This window comes from Chaetodon trifascialis, chromosome 22 (genome assembly GCF_039877785.1).
Source record: "Chaetodon trifascialis isolate fChaTrf1 chromosome 22, fChaTrf1.hap1, whole genome shotgun sequence".
Classification (NCBI taxonomy): Eukaryota; Metazoa; Chordata; class Actinopteri; order Chaetodontiformes; family Chaetodontidae; genus Chaetodon; species Chaetodon trifascialis.
The window spans coordinates 11,621,925-11,636,165 of record NC_092077.1 but is presented as its reverse complement, the minus strand read 5'-3'; the positions used below and the strand labels follow the sequence as shown (position 1 = coordinate 11,636,165).

Below are 14,241 nucleotides of genomic sequence, written 5' to 3'. Positions count from 1 at the left end.
CCGTCTGAACATGTTTCTTTGACAGCTGTTTGCTGACATTTTTTGCCGGGTGTTTGCTGATAGCCTGGCTTATTTTTCCAGTACAGTAACTGATCAAAGACAAACCCAAGAAAAATAAATTGACTTAATCACTTCAACATCTAGCCACATATTGGCCATAACATACAGACTTTTTACATGTTGCTGAGAAATGCCATTGAAAGCACAACACCAGATTCACCAGCCATTCAATCACTGCCTGCTGGTCCACTAGTAATTCATCTGTGTGGTTACCCCTGAACCTCCACATCATCTCCTTACAGTGTAGGGTTTCAAGGCCCTCTCTCAGTGTTGTGTTTGGGCTCCTGTATGGTCATCAGCAAATGCTACACTACACAGCTCACAGCATTACTTTTCAACAAAAAAGTAATTTGAGTTCTCTCCCATGTTATCCCAACCATTACTTCTTGGAGACAAGCAAAAATAAAAACAGGCATAGGAAGCAAATGTTTTTAACCTTGTGTGAGAAGCATTCAGGTACAGCATGTGTGGTCTACGGTGGTGAAAAGTATGAATGTAAATTTACTTTACGTTGTATTCGCTGCAAGCCATGCATGCTCAATGTCCTTTCCCCACAGATAGAGAGGATGGCAGTAAACTGGGCCGGACTGCTGTCTATGGGAGTGTTTTACATGATTATACTGGGCACTGGTATTTGGGCATCCAGGAAGTCCAAACATGAAGAGAGGAAGTGCACAGGAAATCGCAGTGAAGTCACAATGGTTGGAGGGCGCAACCTAAGCACCTGGGTCAGCATCTTTACTATGACAGGTATAACAATAACAATGATGATAATAACATCATGATGAAGATGATCATAGTCCATAGGCCTTAAATGTCAGCACTTGGAAATTAATTAAGAAACAAGCACCCAAATGCACACAGTCTGCTTGGACCCTGATCACTGCCCCTCGCAGCTATATTTTCATGAATTTTTTTTCTCATTGCCTGTGTGTGTTAAATTTTTTGCAGCCACTTGGGTGGGAGGAGGCTATATTTTGGGTTGTGCTGAAGTGGTCTACAACCCAACAAAGGGCTTGGTGTGGGCCACTGGACCCCCTGCCTTAGCCTTGAACATGATTATAGGTGAGTGAGGCCACATACAACTGCTTAGATGCAAATTAGTGATACGTAGTGAACCTAGCTCAATAATCACTCATAAATACACAGTAAATATCAGTACTATAAAAGAGAAAAATGCCATTTCGATAGATTCCAGACATGATATTGATAGCTAATATTTTTGTCAATCGGCTGCTTTTTAATGCTTTCATAAATGCATTATTTTGCACTAATTCTCTGCACTTATTGATGAAAACAGAACTATAACAGAAGAAATTTTACTGGTGATTAATTTCACTGAGGAAGGTGTGCTGAATTACAATGGACTCTTTGCTGTGTGTTCATTGCTTAAAGTGTATTTTGAAGGGTATGGACACACCTAAAACTCCTTGCAAATCAATAGTTTAAAGTTGTTAAGATGTTTTGTTTGTGACTTCAGGTGCGCTCTTCTTTGTCAAACCTATTCGGTCGAAGAACTATGTCACCATCATGGATCCATTTCAAAAGAAATATGGCAACACCATAGCTGCTGTAATTTTCATTCCCAATCTTATCGCTGATATCCTGTGGATAGCATGCATCCTCGGTGCACTGGGTAAGTCAGAAACCACTTGATTGATGATTATAAAAAGTATCTTCTCTATGTTTTTATACTGAAAATCTGTGCTAATATTGATGATAAGTATGATGCAAAGCATGCTGCAGATAGTGTATTTTTAGTGTTATAGAGTTTACGTTAAAGACAGACAAGTTTTGAGTCAATTTGGCATTTAAACATACTACACAGTAAATGCTGCTTGGTGTTGTTTTATTTACGCCAGTTGTAGTTTGTTGCTTTGAGAAAGCTGCGCATGCCTTACTCTGACCGTATGTTTGTTGCAGGAGGGACAGTAAGTGTGTTCATGGATATCCCCTCCAGCCCAGCTGTGGCCATCTCTGCTGCCGTAGCAATCATTTACACATTAATGGGAGGAATGTACTCTGTGGCCTACACTGATGTCATCCAGCTTAGCTTCATGCTCCTTGGCTTGGTACAATCATCACACTTTTGGAAAAATTCGAGGCAATTACGGCTGATTTTTAACCTAGCGAGGTCTCTTGGTCTGTGGACCATTTTGGTCCAGACTCAAATAACTATTCGATGGAGTGCCATGAAATTTTGTACAAATGTTAATGGTCCCAAAGGGGTAAATTCGGCTGACTTTGGTGATCCCCTAATTAATGTCCCTTCCAACATTATCATGAGGTTGACATTTGTTGTTCAGAGTGAAATATCTCCATAACTACTTGATGGATTGCCCTGAATTTTGATGCAGATATTCACGGTCCCTGTCTGATGAATTAGAATGACTTCTCTTTACTTTCGTTTTATGACTATCTACTTGAAAAACATTTGTACTTTGTGTTGAGTGCCAATTAGCAAAAGTTAGCATGCTAATACACTGAACTAAAATGGGGAACATGGTAAACATTATAGCTGCTAAACATCAACATGTCAGCATTGCCATTGTGAGCATGTTACAGTAGAATTAGTATCTAAATATAGCTAGTGTGGCTGTAGTTATGTCCACATGATACAGTGCCTGTGTATCTTTAACGATATACTGTATTGTAATTCTGCATCCTGTTTTCCTCCTTATATTTAGTGGTTTTGTGTGCCTTTTATCCTGACAAGCCCCTCCTCAGCTAACATCACTGTTGCTGCAGTAACCACGTTGTACCAGAAGCCATGGATAGGCAAGCTGGAGCTGGAGGATGCAGGTCGCTGGATAGATGACCTATTGCTTTTGGTAATGGACACGTGTAATGACCCCCAGTTACAAGACAATTCCACTAAAATCTTATCAGTTGTAAATATTTAAGCTCAAGAAAGACTACAGTGCGGTGACACACATTACCTGCAGTGTTCATAGAGGATTTCAACTATTTAAAGTTTAACATTTCATTTCATTTAACATTAACTCTGTTGCAATCCCCTAAGAAATCTTGTCTTTACTCCTCTCCAAGGCCATTGGAGGGATCTGCTACCAGGCTTTCTACCAGAGAGTCCTGTCCATAGCCACCGATACCCAGGCTAAGATCACCTGTTACACTGCGGCAGTATTATGTCCAATCCTTGGCATCCCATCACTCATCATCGGGGCAGCGGCGGCATCTACCAGTACTTACTTTGAACTATGTCCTTTTTGTCTTTGCTATCTTTGGCAATCTTGGAATTAGCATTTGATTGCACTATAAGTAAGAGAATCCTATTCCAACTGATGTTCATGTATTTTAAACCAAATCCGTCTCATATATTATATAACCCTTTGACTAGTGTTTGTTTTAAGTCCATGCTTTTATTGTCTGTCAGACTGGAACCAGACCACCTACGGTTCACCCAGCCCATACGAACAGGGAAAATCTGGTGCGATCTTGCCAATTACCCTTCAGCATCTTTGCCCTTTCTACATCTCATTGGTTGGTGTGGGAGCACTTACTGCTGCTGTGATGTCATCAGTCGATTCTGCACTTCTGTCTGCTTCCTCCCAACTGGGCCGAAATATCTTCAAGAACATCATCTACAAGCAGGTAACACTTCACATGACCACTAATCATACTCTGGCGTCCATTTTTTAACTTGCTAGATGGCAAATTTAATAAGTGTAATTACAATAAAAATACAATTGATATAAAACTTTTAAAATTAAAATAAAAATGTAACATGTTCATCTTTATTGCTTAGAATATTAGCTAATGATTGCTAAGTAGCACAAGTGGCTGAATGGCAAAAAAGGCCAAACATTTGCTAAGACTTGCTGCTTCCTAATGCTTCGACTCTGTTCTCACCTCAGCTGCCGGGTTCAAGAATTAACAACAGTGCCCCCCCATTCCCAGTTTACACATTTTATGACGAGGTGGAACAATGGCAACACTCTTGTCCTATACAGACTGTGTAAAATGGGCTGAATGCAGAAAAATCTATTCAAAAATTTAACAGGATGATATGCTTAAAACTGCAGGATTTGTTATGTTCAACATTTTGGTTTAATAAAAGTTTTTTTTTCTAATTTCTATTATTTCTATTTCAGGCATCAGAAAATATGATTATTGTGGTGGTTAAGGTGTCAGTCCTCCTCTGCGGACTAATGGGAACAGGCCTGGCCATGGGAACGAGCTCTGTTCACCTGTTCTGGATCGTCAGTGCAGACGTCTTGTATTCAATGATGACTCCCCAGATTATATGCATCTTCTACTTATCTCAGTGGGTGAACCACTACGGGGCCTGTTCTGGCTTTGTGGTGGGATTACTGCTGAGAGCTCTGGTAGGTGAACCCTTGATAGGCCTCCCTGAAGTGCTGCCCCTGCCGTGGGACAAGATACAGGACGACGGTTACCGATACCATTTGTTCCCTTTTCGCACTGCCATCATGCTCATCAGCATCGGGGCAATTTTACTAGTATCACGCTTGGCTGTGTGGCTGTCTGAGAGGGGGCTCCTGAGAAGAATAAGTGACGCTGAAACTGACAAAAATATACAGTACATGGCACCAGTTAGAACAGATGTGGAGGAAAAGGACGGACTGACTAAAGAACAGCCTCACTTTTCTGCCCAAGGAAGCAATGAGGAAGGGGAAAAACATTGAGACTTTTCTCAGCACAAACACTTGTGGGTGACAGCATTTCCTTTCAAACGGGTGTCAAACAGAAGCGTATGATAATGTCAGAGGGGATTATTGCTTTGTCAGAGGGTGAGTGGTGTAATGTTGTATAATTTTTCCAAACAGATATCTGTAACCAATAGTAGTTGATTTGCTGAGTGTGAAACTCTTAGCAGCTACTTCTCTGTGTGGTGAGTTGAACTGTGGTAACCTCATATAACCTTACTCTCTGACAGAGGCCTATAAGCATGTATTCTCTTATAACCCATATTGGTGTGTTTTACCATAACCACTGATGGATCGAATGTTCTTATAATCTCACCATGATTTGATATAATCTTAAAGTGCACTTAATGACAATATTATTGTGTGGTATGTCTTTATACTTTGCATTGATTATACATTATGCATTACGCAATATGCATTTATTACTTTAGATTGTAATTTGTTAATCTTTTTTAAAAATCGGTATTTTCCAACGGCCAAGAAACAATGGTGTAATTTGGGAAGAATGGAGAGAAAATAAAAAGAGTGCGCACAGCAGAGGCTGAGATACCCTCACTTTTATTGATGTTTTTTTTAACCCTCAGGGGATAGTCATCCTGTGTGTTCACAGTTTTTTGTTCAGTGTGTCATTTACATGCACAAAAACAAAAAGCACCTTTTTCAACAGAGAACATGTCTTATGACCATCCAGTTTTGTTCTACTTGCATCGGTTTAAGGCACTCAAACACTCAAATTCCTGTGCTGACAAATGGAAACTCTAGCATCACTTTTGAAGTCAGTAAATGGACGGTTTAGGCCAGAGTTCATTTCACTGTTTTACTTTAAGCACTGTAGAAGATGACTTACATTTGTTTGTGCTTCCTGACTGTTGCTGGGGGAAGTGCAGAATCGCCTTCAGCTGATCTGTTGTCAACATTCTTCGATGACAGAAGGGGCGGTGCTGAGCCAATCTGCAGTCGGTAAAGTGGACGTAAAACACATAAACGTGTACTGCAAATGCAACAAAACACAGCTGTTTTTTTTATTATGGTAGTGAGGTTCAGAGTGTCTGACCTTGAAAAACATCCCTCTTTCCTCTGTGTCCACAAGCATGATATGAACCTCCTCAAGGTTTGACTTTGAATTCTCTCCATCCAACTCCTCCAATTCCTGTTAAGCATTACCAAAAGCAAACCAACAAACGGGACAACAATGAACATGTCAGCATCCAAAGAGCAACTCAGGGTCCCTTTTGACCAGTCTACAAGATGCATCATTAATCAGTAGAAACAGTCAACAATCATTCTAATTTTCATTATATGGGCTTTCATTAGCTCAGTGTTTCTCAACTCTGGTCCTCGGGCCCCACTGCCCTGCATGTTTTAGATGTTTCCCTCCTCTAACACACCTGATTCAAATGATCGGCTCGTCATCAAGCTCTGCAGTGGCCTCATAATGAGCCACTCATTTGAATCAGGTGTGCTGGAGCAGGAAACATCTAAAACATGCAGGGCAGGGGGGCCCGAGGACCAGAATTGCATTGAACTGCATTAGATAGTTGACAATAGGAGTAGAAAATGTTTTTTTTATGTTACAAATGGAATAAATAGCAAACAAACTAGAGAACTAAACAAAATATGATGAGGTTAAGAGAAGCAGAGGAGCTGGTGGGTCTCTGCAATAGGAGGAGACTCAAAGAAGTCAAAGAAGCAGTGCAGTCATAAAGACTGAAAAACATGGGGCCCACCCTGAGCATGACAGGGAAGAAGATCATTGCTTCAGGCAGTACGAGATGGAGGTCCATGGAGGATGTCCTTGATGATCTTTCAAAGGACTAAAAAGCTTAAAAGAGGAATTCTACCCAATTTGGACTTTGAGGAGCTTGTCCCACCATGTTACCCCATCTCGCTCACCGCTGAAGCCTTATCAAGGTGCTGAAGGTAAATTAAATTGCTCTTAGTCTGAGCAGAAGTTGCACTTTGTCTCTGGGCATCAGCAGCTCTGGAACCAGCTGTCACCAACCCCACCAGCTCCTCCACCTTTCCTAAATGTAGCACATTACAACACTGGACCACATCCCAGGCAAAGACACACATTAAATGCAATAAGGACACAGACAAGCAGCAACCCATAGAATCAGATCTGTTTTCACAATCCAACACTGACACTGACTTTTCCTCTGTTGCTTCTGATGGCCTAATAACATGAGATGGGGGGCTCAGACTGTTCAAAAGGTCCTCCATTTCAAACACAGAGGCTGTTCCTGGGCTGCATTGTCAGCTCAAGGGATCACAAAGTGCTTCACCTCACAGGGGAACGGCTGAGGTGTTCATTAGCAACACCTGCTGTAGCTTCTTTGAAATTACATGTGCGAAACCTTCAAAACAAAGCAGCGTTCTTTACATTCTTTACATTTCATCTCTTATCCTGTGTTACATCCGTTTGGTCTGGCAACTGCTTGTCTGTGGCTGACATTTGCATTGCAGCAGGGGTCACTGTGGTTTTGTCAGTGGGGAAAGGTGTTTTTATTGCATGGATGATGAAAACATGACTCATTAGTACTTAATGTATTTTGCATTTGTATTGTGTGTTTTATACTGTTTACCTACTCATGACCTGCAAGTCTGTACATGGCTCATGACATTTCTTCTACAAAAGTGAAACATTCGATCAAGATGTTTTTGGTTGATTGAAAACCAGTGTATATATATTTTTTCTGTTAGAACAATGGCACCTGTTCCATGTCTGAGGTCATGAATTCAGGCATCATGGTGGCTAAATGTTCCCTGTCTTCTGTTGTAGCTGTAGCTAATCTTTCACTCATGTCAGGGCCCATGGCGTCGCATCATCTGAAGGTTTTCCCATTGTACCCGTCTTTATCCTTACTGTATTCTAGTTTCTAAGCTTCTTTATCTTCAACCTGCACTGCTTCACACAGTGACTCAGCCCCATGGCGGGACAGTCTACCTGACACTTGCCTGTACACTTTCTTTCTTTCCACGTTGCAGTTATTTTTTCTTCCGACCACATTGCACTAAGCTCTCGAGACTTTTTTCCAGGCCAGTGGAAAAGGGCCATTATATACCGAACTGGCCTCGCAAAATGCGCCCTTTGTATAGATGGCGTTAGTACGTAAAATGTCAAGACATCACTACTGTTTACAGAGAGAGCATCTACTTTTCACGGCTAGGTATTTCCAAAAAATGTCAATATGGCAGCTATTGTTCTGCCATTGATATCTTAGCTGAGAAAAACACAAACCTCTATTTAGGTTCCATTTCCGGGCCCATGATTGCCAACTTAATCAAGACTGCAGTGGAATTTAAATAAAAAATTACAAGATAACAAATTGGCAAGACAACAATCCTTTGACCTGTGTTTCTTTTATTGTAAAACATCAAAAACAAGAAATACTGAGAACAAGTACTTAATGGCTTATATACATGGCTGCTCACAATAGGATAAGTAATAGGAAAGACAAGCACCACCTCAACACACATCTCCATGGTTATTATGTCCACGCTTAATTAACGTTTCCTTGTGTTAATCCAACACTGTTAGAGCATCTACTGCTGATAAAAAGTGAAATCCTCAAACAAATCAGACTACTTCTTACTCTAAAACAAAAGCAGAGTATTTTTTCTTCTTTTTTTCAGGGTTCAGGGTTACATATAAAAGTGTGTGGGAAAAGTAGCTTTGAATCACTGCAATTTCCACAATGGTACAGTGACAAAGATAAAATGTTTCCTAATGATGCTACCAGAGGCGTTTGTAAGAGCTGAGGACATGCTGGGCAGTCCAGACCTCTGCGGGGCCCCCAGGAAAATATGTATATATATATATAAACAAGGCCTGTGTTGATGTTTTTGTTTATGCACTCTGACACCGTATTTACATTCAAAGTACATGTCTTAATCGTTGAAAAATTAAAATTTAAAATTCCAGATTATGAATTGCGATGTTACAAAAAACATAGCAGTTATTGGTAATTCACATTAGTGCTGAGTAGAAAAGAACACATCACATCTGCTATTATTAAACCTCTACTGACTGGAGCGGAAGGAAGAGCTGAATGTACTGACGTTAAGGTCAGTTCATGGCAGTGTTTCTCAGCTCTGGTCCTCTGGCCCCCCTGCCCTGCATGTTTTAGATGTTTCCTGCTCCAACACACCTGGTTCAAATGAGTGGCTTGTTATCAGGCCGCTGCAGAGCTTGATGACGAGCTGATCATTTGATTCAGGTGTGGTTGAGGAGGGAAACATCTAAAACATGCAGGGCAGTGGGGCCCGAGGACCGGAGTTAAGAAACACTGGCTTATGGGAACAGTAAAAGCGTTTTCTTTCACTCGCTCTCACACCCATCCCACACAGTTCACGCAATGTGATGATGCACCGTCCGCCTGTATCGCAGCAGAGTGACGGTAAATGTGATCAGAGCAAAGGAAAAGGTCTGGCAGTAGGCTTACACTGAACACTTAATATTTGAGGCTACAGTCAAAACATCCAATCCTTAATCTCCGTTTGATGGACGCTTCAATGTTTTATTACAGAGCAGAAAATTATCTACAGTCACATGCATGGAAGTACTCTTATCTTATTGTTTGCATGATGCCCTTCTCTCAAATGTCAGCTATATTCAAGTAGCCTCTTGAAAAGCAAATGTTTGGAAAATAACATTTCTTGAAACCCACCAAAGGTTTTTTTGTAACTAGAATTTTGCTCTAAAAGAGATCAGAACATGATCAAAAATTCTCTAAAGCCGCCCTTGTATCTGTCAAAACAGCAAAGCATATTGGGGTAACGTTTTGTCACGTGACCTAGTTACGACGACTGGAGCTAAAAAATACCCACTCTAACTCAAATTACAAATCAAATTGGTTGATCAGAAAAAAAATGACATCATTCAAGATGTGTTTTCACGACCCAAACTACCTCATATGCAGTGGCTTTCTGAATTAGCCAATTTTAATTATGGGGGATTAGCTGTTACGAGTGATCAGCATCAGCCCTGAAACCCCAAATCAGAGCACACCTTACAAAAAGTTTCTTTGACTAATAATCATCGCTACCCTCGTCTTCCTCATCATACTTCCTCTTGAGGGAGTGCTTCTTGTGCTTGCCCCTGTGTCTCCGTTTACCAGAGAAGTCAGGGTTAGCATCCCTCGTGTGCAGCTGCTCGTGCTTCTTCAGAAGGCCGGGGACGGAGAATCCCTTCCCGCAGGTGTCACACGTCCAGGGCTTCTTGCATGTGTGAGTCCTCTTGTGGACATTCAGATGGGATGCCAGCTTGTACGTCTTCCCGCACACATCGCAGCTGAACGGGCGCTCGTTGGTGTGCAATCTGATGTGGACCTTCAAATTCCCGACCTGAGTGAAGCTCTTCTCACATATGGAGCACCGGTAGGGTCTCTCTCTGGTGTGGATCCTCAGGTGAACCCTCAGGCAGTACTTGCTGGAGAACTTCTTCTGGCAAACGGGGCACGGGATCTTAGCTTTGGGCACGTGGTCTTGCTGGTGCCTCTTCAGGTCAGACAAATAGACGAAGGTCTTTCCGCACTGGGAGCAGAGATACTGGCGGTCGCCGATGTGGTAGCCCATGTGTCTCTTCAACAAGCTGGGGACGAGGAACCTCTTCCCGCACCGCTCACACATGTGAGGGCGATCTCTGGTGTGCCAGCGCTCATGGTTGGACAGCTTGAACGCTGTCGGGAAGCTTTTGGTGCAGTGCTTGCAGGGGAACGTCATCTGGCTCGTGTGGCACTCCATGTGTCTTTTGAAGTAGGTGGACTGCGTGAAGCCCTTGTTGCAGATGTTGCAGTAGAAGGGCTTCTGGCCGCTGTGGGCCAGCATGTGCTTTGTCAAACTTGGCAATTTGGTGAAGCACTTGCCGCATTGGCCACAAGCGTAAGGACGCATCGTGCTGTGGGTCTTCAGGTGGTTGTTGAGGAACGCCTGTGTTCTGAAGCTTTTGTTGCACGCCGTGCAAATGAAAGGCTTCTCTCCGGTATGAATGCGCTCGTGGTCCATTAGCTTGGACTGATAAGGGAAGCTCTTATCGCACACACCGCAATTGAATCTATCGGCTGGTGGCCGAATTTGCTTTTTTCTTCTGATGCTTGGCGTCGTGTCATCCACTGCGCTCAACCTGGGTGGAGGAAGGGGTGGCAGGACTGGGAGTGAGAGCGAGTTAGTGGCAATCTGCGACACCCACTGATGCAATGTGACTCGCTGAGTCTGGGGCTTTTGGCCATCTTTTGGTGTAGCGCTGCCTGCATTCTGCATGGAGGCAGCGGGTTTGACCGGCATTTGAACAACCCTGAAGGGGATTGATTTCAGGGGGAGCTCCCGCTGTACATCTGGTTTCTCTGGTGCTGCTGGTGCTTCATTTTGCTCTGTGCTTTGCAGAGTTGTGTCAGACTGTACTTGTGTACAACTCTTCTCTTGCACCGGAGTCTTCGTCTGAGCTGTTGTTGTCACACTCTTTTCCTTTGCAGTACCGCCATCAGCTGTTTTCTGACTGTATCGCCCTCTCCTCTGTGGTCCAGTAGCAGGGGCTGATGGGCTGTCAGGCTCATCTGACATCATTCCCAAGTCTTCTGTGTCACTGAGGGAGGCTGGGCTTGTTTCATTGAGGGTGACCTTTAATTGCTTCGGTGATTCAGGTCGTGCTGGTGGTTCTACTGGTTTGGAACGAAAGGCGAGTGAAGAGAGCACACAGTCGCCCACCGAGGACGAGATGGTTGCTGCACAAATGGAGGACATTTCGTCAAATTCACTCACTGTATTTTATGATTTTATATTTCGATGATTCTTCATACTGTATGTTCATACAAACAAACTATGTATACCCTTAACACCAAGGAGCCCCTTAGCCTGCTGGTGCAGGAGGAGAGTCTTCAGGTCGCTGGAGTCAGGGACGAAGGCTCCACACGCCTCCAGGACTGTGGGCTCAGTTGAGATCATGGTACCAAGCTGAGACAGAGAGACGGGAAATGGAAATAATGAATGAGTTTACAGTATAGATTTCACTTGATCTCTTAGGTTGGATGACATTTTTATGTCTTCATGGCTCTACATTTTATACAGTTCAGCAAAGCTGCTGTAGAAAAAAGTTGAAGCTTTAGAAATATAAGTAATACAACCAAATATTTCTTCAATCATATTACGTAAAATATGTTCAAGTCTGGCCTTAAAATACCTGAAATTGGTCCAGTCAAAGAGACTTAACATTGAATTCTTGATTTTCAGTACTGAATCAGGGTCAACGTACTTCCTGTCAGCAACCAGCAGCCCTCCCAGCTGTCACTGCGTAAATGTCAAAATGCAATAACAGCACACATGCATACCTGGGAGAGATTGGGAACAGGAAGAAGTTGCTCCAGCTTGCACACCAGACCGGCAGTCAGAGCCTGCAGCGCCGTATCAAACTTTGCACCATACTGAACAGGGAACACTTCCTGCACAGAAAGAAATATGTATGAGTTTAACAACACTGTGACTTTGAAATTGTGAGGCAGAGTTGTATAAATTCGATTTGCTACATCTCCACATGTGCTGTTTTAATCCAAATTCATGGTGCGGTTGTTCTCATTTACACCGTTTTTCTGTTTCTGTTGGCAGACAACAGAACAAGATTCTGATCGCGGTAATTAATATTATGTTGACCAGATGTCACTGCCAAGCTGCTGAGCTGCAGATAAAATCATTATTTATATGTTCACAGCATTGTCGGACAAAATAAACAAAAACACAGGTTAATAAATACAGACAAACCAACCACTGCAACCAAACACTGCACTATTAACTATCACATTCAGACAGATGTGGATACCTGGAAAAAGCGCTTCCTCTCGGCAGGGTTTTTAAGCAGATTCTGGACCAGCACCATGAAGTTTGTTTGAGATTTCTCCACTTCTGAGTCCTTCTGCAACACAGGAAACACCGTAACTCAGGTTAAATTCACACATTGGGATTCTAGAGTCGAGTGCGCTGAATGAAAATAAACACAAGCTGTGTTTTAAGAGTACATCATATGTTTCTCAGAAACTTCTTACCCCTGAAGGTGCAGACACCTTCAACTTGTTTATGAGAGTCTGAATAGCCCTGGCATCTGGTGGGCCTTCTTTGTGAAGCAAATCCAAAATGATCTGCAGTACAAGACAGAGATTATACATGACACTGAGCCCTGACCCTTGCAAGTTTGGATCACTTATTGGTTTTATCTCTAACCAGTTAAATTCACACTCTCCTGTTTGATGTACACACACACAAGGCAGATGATAAACTCTCACCCTTGCTCTCAAACCCAAGACCAGCTGGGCAGTCTGCTTGAAACTCATGAGCTCAGGTACAGTCTGCATCACCATGGTGACAAACTCCTCCACTTTCCCGTACAGCTTCACTTTTCTCTGCCGTATGACCTGCCATATGTACGAGTATGTCAGCTGCAGAGGGGAGGCCATCAAGCGAAGGGAGGCCAGGGGAAGAGCGCCTCCAACACCTGTGCAGAACATAGCATAAAAGGGGACTTTGTGTTAGTATGTGTGAAAACTCAGCATGATTTTTTGTTTGAAACTGGCTAGGTTTAATGTCAACAGGTCACCTGATGTCACAGTTTTACAGATCTAATATTTAATCACCACCTGCTGCTTCATCTCTCCACTGTGCAGTGTGAGGAAAAGCCTCCATGAGCACATATACCCAGCACTGTTTTACTTTTGTGTTTCATACTATGTTTCTCCCCCTGGGTTTGTAAAATGCATGTGTTTCATGCAAATCGATCACCAGCAGAACCGGATTTTGCAGGTGAAGCTGCTGTAGGGGGCGCTGCAGCGCTGACGACATGCTTTGAAAACCGCAGAAAGGATGGGCGTGTGCACGTTTGCGTGTGCATGTGCAGTCGTGAAGAAAATGACCGCCAAACTGCAGCGGAGTTAGATTCAAACTTCAAGTAGACGGTGTGGGTGGCATGTTGGCACTTTAGGCGATCATCCTCGCTGATCTTGCATGACGAAGCAGCCGATCAGGACATTCGGAGGGAAGGATGGCTTCACTGAAATCAAACAGCCTGGGCAGTCCCGGCTGAAGCGTGTTAGCTAGCTAACCACCAAACATCGCCAAAATAACTGAAAAGGCTGTCCTACACGCATGTTGGCCTGGGCTCTAGATCAAACCGTCACTTTACTGTAACAGATGGCGCACGCTGCATGTCGTTTTCTGACCACCATTCAAGGCGGCTGCTACTGTTAGCTTGATAACGTTAGCTTAGCAACCTACCTGTAGTACCGGACCGTTTCTCCATTCTGTGCTCAGGGCGGGTCGCTAATTCATTAGTGAATCAACCGACTGCACAAATAGGTTGTCAATGTTGCACTTTACCACAGAATAGAATGTTTTAAAGTATAAAACCGTCTTTCTTCCGACCGTCAAGCCAGGAAGAATAATGGCGACCGCTGTGTAGCGGCTTTCCAAAACAAAAGTCTGAGTGTTTCCGGCGGATATATCTGTATAAAAT

The 14,241-nt window shown here is 43.0% G+C and overlaps 2 protein-coding genes across 2 annotated transcripts; one reads left to right on the top strand and one right to left on the bottom strand.

The window, feature by feature from the left end:
- The first annotated feature begins 626 nt into the window (after window positions 1-626).
- Window positions 627-4,727, top strand: LOC139350941 (high-affinity choline transporter 1-like). The gene is made up of 8 exons (XM_070992617.1): window positions 627-810; window positions 1,012-1,125; window positions 1,541-1,696; window positions 1,984-2,132; window positions 2,748-2,891; window positions 3,109-3,262; window positions 3,455-3,672; window positions 4,173-4,727. Exons 1-8 carry the CDS (start codon window positions 627-629, stop codon window positions 4,725-4,727), a joined length of 1,674 nt encoding a protein of 557 aa, XP_070848718.1.
- A 3,369-nt stretch (window positions 4,728-8,096) lies between these two features.
- Window positions 8,097-14,228, bottom strand: LOC139350843 (zinc finger protein 629). The gene is made up of 7 exons (XM_070992475.1): window positions 14,004-14,228; window positions 13,019-13,227; window positions 12,782-12,874; window positions 12,559-12,651; window positions 12,074-12,184; window positions 11,576-11,699; window positions 8,097-11,470 (listed from the first exon to the last, which is right to left on the bottom strand). Exons 1-7 carry the CDS (start codon window positions 14,026-14,028, stop codon window positions 9,780-9,782), a joined length of 2,346 nt encoding a protein of 781 aa, XP_070848576.1. The 5' UTR covers window positions 14,029-14,228; the 3' UTR covers window positions 8,097-9,779.
- Between the last annotated feature and the right edge of the window lie 13 nt (window positions 14,229-14,241).

Coding starts and splice junctions, on each gene's coding strand:
- LOC139350941 (XM_070992617.1), top strand. CDS start 627: ATGGCAGTAAACTGGGCCGGACTGCTGTCTATGGGAGTGTTTTACATG. Junction 1,697..1,983: donor ATGCATCCTCGGTGCACTGG/GTAAGTCAGAAA, acceptor TGTTTGTTGCAG/GAGGGACAGTAAGTGTGTTC. Junction 2,133..2,747: donor GCTTCATGCTCCTTGGCTTG/GTACAATCATCA, acceptor CCTTATATTTAG/TGGTTTTGTGTGCCTTTTAT.
- LOC139350843 (XM_070992475.1), bottom strand. CDS start 14,028: ATGGAGAAACGGTCCGGTACTACAG. Junction 13,228..14,003: donor GAAACGGTCCGGTACTACAG/GTAGGTTGCTAA, acceptor TGTTCTGCACAG/GTGTTGGAGGCGCTCTTCCC. Junction 12,875..13,018: donor TCTTGGGTTTGAGAGCAAGG/GTGAGAGTTTAT, acceptor CTTGTACTGCAG/ATCATTTTGGATTTGCTTCA.